The sequence below is a fragment of the Octodon degus genome, unplaced genomic scaffold (genome assembly GCF_000260255.1).
Source record: "Octodon degus isolate 3935 unplaced genomic scaffold, OctDeg1.0 scaffold00136, whole genome shotgun sequence".
Classification (NCBI taxonomy): Eukaryota; Metazoa; Chordata; class Mammalia; order Rodentia; family Octodontidae; genus Octodon; species Octodon degus.
In genome coordinates this window covers 1839342-1847979 of record NW_004524712.1, presented here as the reverse complement: position 1 = coordinate 1847979, position 8638 = coordinate 1839342, and the positions used below count along the sequence as shown (strand labels likewise).

General features: G+C 47.4%; 1 protein-coding gene across 1 annotated transcript in view; it reads right to left on the bottom strand.

The window, feature by feature from the left end:
• Positions 1-3454: 3454 nt before the first annotated feature.
• The window catches only part of LOC111812682 (secreted seminal-vesicle Ly-6 protein 1-like), a 17709-nt gene continuing 12525 nt past the window's right edge, over positions 3455-8638 (bottom strand). Inside the window, exons 2-4 of the mRNA XM_023701540.1 lie at positions 5342-5417; positions 4652-4765; positions 3455-4091 (exon numbers count right to left, since the gene is read on the bottom strand). Coding sequence (XP_023557308.1) covers positions 3967-4091; positions 4652-4765; positions 5342-5405 — 303 coding nt within the window. The 5' untranslated portion in view covers positions 5406-5417 and the 3' untranslated portion in view covers positions 3455-3966. The remainder of the gene's footprint in view (positions 4092-4651; positions 4766-5341; positions 5418-8638) is intronic.

Below are 8638 nucleotides of genomic sequence, written 5' to 3'. Positions count from 1 at the left end.
CCTGAGTTCAATCCCCGGTAATGGAAAAAAAAAAAAAAAAAAAAAAAGAACCATTGAGGATTAGATTTTTAACATAAGAACTTCAAGGAAAAACAAACATTTAGTCCATAGTAGTCATAAAAGAAACTAAAAAATTTGTATTAAAATTGTAGGTCACCATTACTCTGAGGAGAGGACTATGAATAACTGAAGTTAGAACTGGGAGGCACTTTGCTTTGCTGTCTTCAATCAAGTTGAGGGTGCAAAAATGCAGAGTAATAAAACTTTTAGCTTGGAGAAGCATGTCCATACTCCCGGAGCATCTCCACACTCCTGGAGCATCTCCACACTCCCAGAGCATCCTCAGCATCACCACCACAGCACCAGCAGCACCAGCACCAGCACCAGCAGCCATCACCACCAATACCTGCAAATGGGCAAAAGGCCAGTAGCCAATATCAAGGTTTGACTATTGAGCTAAAGAGTTTTAAGAAACCAGAAGAGAAAACATTTACCGGATGTAGCCGTCGCTTTGTGGGCAGTCTTGCCCCTGATATCCCTGAGGAGGAAATGAGGAAACTATTAGAGAATAAGGGGAAAGTAGGAGAAGTTTTCCTTTAGAAGGATTAAGGCTTTGGCTTTATCTACATAAAAGCATGAACCCTTGCAGAGATTGCCAAAGTAGAGCTGCGTAATAGGGCCCTCAGTGGAAAACAACTGCTCATGGGCTTTCCCTGCCATAGTGCATCCTTTACAGTCTGAAACCTACTACTAGAACAAGCCTTTTCTGTGTTTGGCCAGGTGGAAGGTGTAGTCATTGCGGATGATCGAGGAAGAACCTCAGGAAAAGGCATGCTGAGCTCCCAGGGAAGCCAGCTGCACCGAGAGCTCTGGACAGATGCAGTGAAAGGTCTTTCCGGCTAACCACATTTCCTAGGCCTGTGACTGGAGCCTGTGGACCAGTTAGATGATGGTGAAGCTTTCCAGAGAGGCTTGTTATGAAAAACCAGCAATTTCACAAGAGGGGAAAGCAGCCGCCTCGATTTGCACAGCCTGGCTCTTTTAAATAAAGATACACCAAGTGCTGGAAAGTGCTTATGGAGGGATCCGGTGGACTGCAACATCAAGGAGGCCCGTGAGAAGCTGGACATAGGGACAGAAGCTGCCCGCCATGAGCACCAGGAGATGCTGATGAGGCGCAGTTTGATGAGGCGCCAAGAGGAACTTCTGGGAATAGAGGAGCCGCATAGCCAAGAGGTCCGAAAACGAAAGCAGCTGGAGCTCAGGCAGGACAGGAGCAGAGGCTCTGTGAAGCAGAGATGTGGTGGCAACAAGAAGAGCTGATGCGGCGACAGCAGGAGGGATTCAAGGGAACCTTCCCTGATGGGAGAGAACAAGAGACACAGATGAGCCAGGTGGCTGTGGAGGCGCCATGCGCCCTGCTCCTGTGCCGGCAGGTGCCCCAGCTCTCCCAGGACCTGCCACTTACAATGGCCAAAGGAACCTTGAGACTGACCCCACCAACACGTGAACGCCTTGGCCAGGCTGCCGAAATGGAATTGGGGCAACTGGTGAGACCCTCTGCTTTCAATCATGCAGCTCCTGGAGCTGAATGTGCTCTAAACAAATGTCGCTGGTTAGGATAGGGGCTGGTGAGATGGCTCAGTGGTCTAAAGCACCTACTTAGAACAAGCTAAGCTAAGCAAAGCACAGGGACCACGGTTCGATCCCCCAGCACCACATGCCAGCCAGCCCTGCCCCATGGTGGGCTGAGCTGGCCACACACACACACTAAATAAATAAATAAATAAATATGCATTTAAAAAAAAGAATAATGTACAAAGTGGTTAGGATAAATATATAGTTACATTCTCTTAATGAATAGAGGGATTTGTTCTAATGGTGTTTGTAAATAGGATATTATGTCTGCATCTTGTACAGCAATTAACCACTAGGAAGAATGTATGCAATGTGTTGATTATTGAAACTGTCCTACCAATTTGGTTTGAAACTGTCTCATTGCTATTTGTTTCTCAATAAAATTATGGGAAAAAAAATAAAAAAAAAATAAACAAATGTCGCTGATACTAAGAAAGCTGCAGTGTCTAGTGTCTTGAAACCCTTAAAGCAGGAACCCTTTTGGGCTAGACAGAATTCTACCTTGAAAGTGTTAGGGATTCTGCCCAACAGGTCTTCCCTGCTGTGCAAGCCAGGGGAGTAGGCTGGGGCAGAGGGCAAGGGAGGGGTGATGTTTAACAAATCAGTTCTGTGTGATGCATTCCTGAAATTTGAAATTCAATGGATAGTTGAAGGCTTGTGGGAACCATGCAGGACACAGTGGTTCCCTAGAGTCCCACTGAGCGTCAGCATTCTGGTTGTCTGTCCACTGTATTTTATTTGCCTTCTACACCTCTCACCCCTGCAGACTGCCGCACATACCACAGACACCATCTCCCAGCAAAGCTCACCCCATTGCTCCACTGGCTCCCAGTGAGAATTCAGGCAAATGACCTCGGAGGTCACAGACAGCATATGTACGGTTTGGTCATATCCCACATGTTACCCTTTCATGTACTAAAGACATTTGCTCTTAAGAGATTTTCATTTTGGTATATCTATAAAAAAAAATATCTTGTGCTAACTTGCCTCCATCTTTTCCTTGGATAAGGACTTCCCAGAAATGACCCTTGTGTGTCTATGATGTTGATGTTCCCAGCTTGTCTTGGTAGGCCTAGTACAACCCTAGCAAGGGGGCTGCTGCGTGCTGAAGGGTGACAGTAGCTCTTAATCGCGCCTATCTTAGGTAGCTCTGATGTATATTTTTTATTGATGTGCCATGCTTATCTCTGATACCTTAAATTTGGAGTTTTTCTGAAAAATGGAGCAGTAACACAGCATCAGTTTAGTACATATTTAAACCTTTAGAAAATATAAAAAGGGCTGGCTTGATAGCTGAGCAGACTAAAGCACCCGCTTAGGCAGAGCACAGAGGCCAGAATTCGATCCTCAGCAAACTGTGCCGGCCCCACCCGCTAGGCACACTGAGACACCATTGAGACTGGGTGTGGTGGTGCGCGCCTGAAATGCTGCTCCTGGGAGGCTGCAAACAGGAGGATCACTATGAGTCTGATGTACCTAGTGAGAACCTGTAGACTCTGCATCCCCTGTACTAAATGCATTAAAAAAAAAGAAAAAGAAAAAGTAAATTGTAATGTACATGCATTGGAATCTATTGTTCAGACACTTTGGAGAGGCAAGGTACAGACTGGGAGAATGTTCACAATATATATCTTTGACAGAGAACTTGCATTCAGAATATATTAAGTTTTCCATACACACACTTAAAACAAAAAGGTCTGGGGACACAGCTCAGTATGAAGGCCCTTCAATCCCTAGTACCACAAAATGAAAAACTTACCATTAATAAATAAATAAATAAATAAATCCAAACGGCATCAAAGTCAAGCACGATGGCATTTATTTGTGAAAGGTTACACAATGGAGCATTTCCAAAAGAGTAAGGAAGTGCAGTGTGTACTGGCCTCCAAAATACAAATGCAGGTCTGGGGTGGGGTACAAGGGCAGAGCGTGTGCTCAGCATGCCCAGGACGGGGGCAGAGGCTAGAACCCAAAGCCCTTGTCCTCGGTAGGGTGGAGGGTGCACTGAAGCCAGGAGTCCAATCTGGTGTGGCATGTTCATAATTCTAATGATCAGGACGGAAGAGAAGGAAGAGTTTCCTGTGTGCCAGTCAAGGATGGAGGATGGAGGAAGAGAGGGCAGGAGCACTGGGGTGGTCAGGAAGAGTGCTTCTGCCTGAACTAGATGGAGCCATTGAAAGAGCAGTGCCTGATGCCGAGTCTAAGCAGGTGTCAGGTCTTGGGCAATGCTGGGGAAAGACAGCCCTGAGGTTGAGGCCGCAGAACAAACAAAGGCTGAAGTGGGGAAGTTTTGGGGAATGCAGGAGCCGGGGAGGCGGGCCGGACCTTTTAGAGCCTATTACAGAAAGATGCGTTATCACAGCACAGAAACTGCACTTTCGATTTCTTATTGAAGAGGGCCATGGGGATGCACAGGTCACTGCAGCCTTGCCGAGCATACTGGAACTTGTCGTCTGGAAAGGAAGAAAGACAGGAGCAAACAATAACTGTGCTGACAGAATCCATGACTCAGTGCACGAGGAGATGCAGCACACTGCCCTGCAGCCAGGCTCCCAGGCGGGAATGGATATCAGCCATTCAGAGGTGACTGAGGTGGCCCCCTGAGCCCATCTCCAGCCTTAATCTTACCCACATGCAGACAGCTAGCTTTCCAAAAGTGCTATTAGTGGGGTTTTGTGGTATAACTTCTGTCACTTCTGAGTATGTTTACCCAGATCTTTGATGACCACCAGAGACCCCTCAACAAGAATTCTCTTCTCAGGGCTGGGCAGATGGCTCAGTAGAATAAGCGCTTCCCTGGCAAGCACAAAGGCCTGAGTTCAATCCCCAGTTCTGCCAAAAAAAGAATTCTCTTCTCTTACAGGTCTGTCAGCCCAGTCAAAATATGGCACCTGGGTACCAAGACCTAAGAAGCCTTTTCTTTCTTTGATGGAGCAAGAGCCCCGCTTGCTCTTGAGAAGGCCACCTCCCTCAAGTCCAGGCAAGGGACATCCTGACAGTAGACACTCCCTACCATCATAGATCTTCCGCAGGAAGCACCTCTGGCTGCCGTAAGTCTGGCAGGAGCTCTCCTGTTTCTCACAAACTCCATCAGCATTCCTCAGATCACACTGGATACATGTCAGAGCTGGAAAAGCAGAAAGAGCTGCGTTGGTCAGGGGCCAATGCAGCGGTCCTGAGGCTGAAAAGGGAAAACGGCCATCCCCTGAGCAAGTGCCTAAGGGAAGGCCTCATGCTCTGGCTAGGCTCTGCTGGACTGCAGCTAGAGGATTCCCACCCCACACACTACCAGGCTAAACGGGGCTTCAGGAAGGAAGAGATAGGGCTTGCTTCAGGGACTGTCCCATTTCTGGGACCCCTCTTCCATGTCCTTTCATGGCTTATCTTCATCCTCTGCAAAGGACCTTCCTTGTCTCCTTTCCACTTCAAATTCAGGGCTACATGCAGGAAAGCTGGAGGAATTAGGACTATTGGGGATTAGATTTGAGGCAGGAGAAAAGAGAAGCCTGAAGGAGGAGGAGAGGAGTGGGCTGGGCCCAAGGTGAAGGAAGCAAAAAAGAGAAAGAAGTGCGAGTGATGAAGTGTGCCAATTGCCTCTACAGGCCTGGTTCCTGCGCCTCACATCCTCAAAGTCCAGCAATAATCTGCAGCATCAGTTAGTCCACTTGCCCAGCCTTCATGCTGGCTGTCCCCAAAGGCTCACCTTGCATGAAGTTCGACAGCAGGGCAATGCCCAGCAAGAGCAGCAGGTACCTTCCCGCAGTCATGGTACCCAGGACCTAGGAGCAACAGCAGCCAAGTCAGAGCTGCCCCAGCTTTATCATCCCAGGCTGAGCATGGCAGCCAATGGGAGCCCAGGCCAGCTGAGTTTCCAGGAGGCAGTGTGAGCACAGCGCCTGCAGGGGAACCCAAGTCCTACCTGCCTCACTGGCTTGCTCTCTCCTCCACTAGCTGATCTTCACAGATTTTTTTTTTAAGCTTTTAAATGGGGGAATCGTGTGACTTATCCAAAGATAATGTGAGGACAGATGGTTGATAAGCCACGACCAGTGTGGCATACTGTGCGATGCTTTTTCCGTACCTAAGGAAATGACTTCCCCCAGTATGGAGAGTCCAAATTCTTCCAAGCTCATGGAAGTGACAGTCGGGCTGCTATTCCAAAAGCCCTAACTCATAACAGATCTGGATTCATCTTCCAGGCAGGATGCAGGTCCAACTAGCGTTCATAAACCTGAGGGAATTTTAAAACACGGATTTCAAGAAACACATTTGTGGCTTCGGTGTCAGGCTTCTCGGAGGCTGTAGGCACACTCTAGGCCCAGGACCTCTTCTTACCTAGATGTGCACTTGTAAGAGTCACCCTTCTTCCTCGCCTCTGTACCCTCTCCCCAACCTCAAGAACTGGAAACTCACTGAAAGGGGGACATACTCTATGAAGGTACAAAGTGTAATTATTACCTAGCCCAGCACTGGAGTCTCACAGACTGTCATTATCCCACCTAAAAACACCAGAAGGGGGCCCAGGGAGATAGCTCAGTAGAATAAGCACTTGCCTGGCAAGTGCAGGGTCCTGAGTTCAATCCCCAGTACCGGAAAGAAAAAAAAAAAATTCACCAGAAGATGTGAATTAAAAGTTTGTAGTACTTCAGGATTAATGTTATTCAACATGACTCTTTCACAAGATCCTGTATAGCAGTTATTAACATTTCCTTGTATAGGTGAGGAAAAAAATCTGGCCAAGGTGACAAAGAGGGTAAGTGGCAAATTTAAACCCAGCTCCAAGGATTACACTGACTCAGTTACTCTGCTAGTAGAACCCAAGACTTGCTAGGCCCCAAGAGCCTCCTGTTGGTGTCCAAGGAGCAGAGGACAAGATCTCGGCTCAAAGATGTCACCTGTGACCTCATTAGATAGGGAAGCTCCACTAATAACTTTATGTCATGAATAAGAATGGACATATGTCAATAGAAATCATTGTATCTGCTAAGAAAAAAACCTTTTTAGTAAATCCTTTCTGGGACTCCCATTTAGCTTTAATCCCAGAATGCTGTGGATGGGATGATCTAGGCCTTGGTGCGTTGCCTGGCTCTAGGGATCTTTTCTGTGTACTCCCTGGCCCTCGCCCCCTGGTTCTCCTTCCAGAAGGCCAACTGTCCAAACTCCCAGGCCAGAGATGGTCCTGAGATCCTGTTCACAGTTGTTCCAGCACAGGCAAACAGAGGCCTGTGGAGGTGCTCAGGAGCTCAACAGCATGCACTGTGCATTGTTCTCGGGCTGGGGGGTGGGAGAGAGCGCACCAGCAACTTAAGGTGGGGAAGCAGCATCACTTTAATTAACATTGGTACAATTGATATGATAGGCTTCCAAAAAGAAAGTAAAACTTAATTGCTTTCTTAGTACAAAATGCTTGAAGTACAATGTGGCAAAAAATCATCACAGAAGCAGCCAATGGAGCTCAGGCTCCAACGAAGAGATTCAGAGGGCCCTCACCAGGGTATGGTAAGATCTTATATATTTACTGAAAGTAGTACACATTTTTAAAAGTAGTGTAGTGTAGTAATATGAGGCTAGTACTACTGATCCTGTCTTGCTGCTGTGAGTGAATGGAGCGGGGTGGAGGAAAAGGTTCTCAGGCAGATGCAGTCAGGCCTGACCCTGCATGATTCGTGAAGGCATAAGCGCCTTGTTCATCTCTCATCCCAGCACACAAGACATGCCCCATGCACGTCATGTGGCTTGCAGTCCCAGCAGCAGCTCACACCACTACCACAACCAGGACCTCCTGGCACTCCTGAAATCTCTCTGCGTCCCTCCTCCAGCCTAAATTCAGGGACCCAAGGACCTGGGGAGCCTCCTGGCCAGCCCTGCGTTGCTCCATGAAACTTCTCCATTTGTCTGTTGTGTAATGTAAACATCAGAACAGTTATGTACTCTCAAAATTTCATGAAATATTTGCATTCTCCTTGATAATTCTCCCCTCCTACCTTCACCTACATGAGGGCAGACAGGCTCCTGCCTCAGGCTCACAGAGTGACACGAGTTCTGGCCAAGGATGCACCCTGGCAGGCTCCAGGGCTGAGCACCTGACCTCAGTGAGCATTCCAGGATAAGACCTAAACTCAGCACAAAGGTGATAGAACTCAGAGGTTTGGAAATGCACATGGAAAGTTTACTGTAAACTTCATCAGACTATATCAGCCAGCTTTCTGGACTGTGAGGAAATGCCTGAGAAAGCTGTTTTTCTAAAAAGGAAGATTTATTCTGGCTTATGGCTTCAGATCGTGGTCACTGGGCCCTGTTGCTTTGGACCTGGTGTGGTATACCTCAATTAGGGTGGGAATATATAGTCCACTTCACAACAGCCTGGAAGCCAAAAAGATTAAAAAGGACCAGCGTCTCAAAATCGCCTTCAAGAGTATCCCCATGACTAGACTTCCGCTAACTAGACCCCACCTCCTAAAGGTGCCACCGGCTCGCAACAGCACCACAGGAGAGGACCACATACGTCTTTAGCACGTCAGCCTGAGGAGGGCACGACAGATCCAAGCCATAGCAGGTGGCATAGAATAATCCCAATCAGTACTGAATACAATATTGCATTTCCTTGTCTGACAGGCTTGAGTGCCTGTGCTAGAGGATCTGAAGGGCTTCAGAACCCTAAAGACAAGTTAGTCATCAACTTTTCCTAAGTTACCAATCCATGGGTTTTTCCCAATTATGTACTAATGAATGTTTAATAACTGGCTTGTGGGGTAAGAGAGAAAAAGGAGGACTAGTATTTATAGCATTTGCACATTTTTGTGGTAAAAAATGGCCATTTGAAGCTACCAGGCTGAACTTGCTAAATGTCAGGTGGGAAAAGATATGCAGCGGCACACCATTCAGTGTCCCGGGATACTGGAGCTACAGACTAAACGACCTTCAAGGCACAGACAGTGGTAAAGACTGGTAAAATTGCTAGGAAGGGTTTTGTGTATTTTCTCTTTGGTTTTTTTTTTTT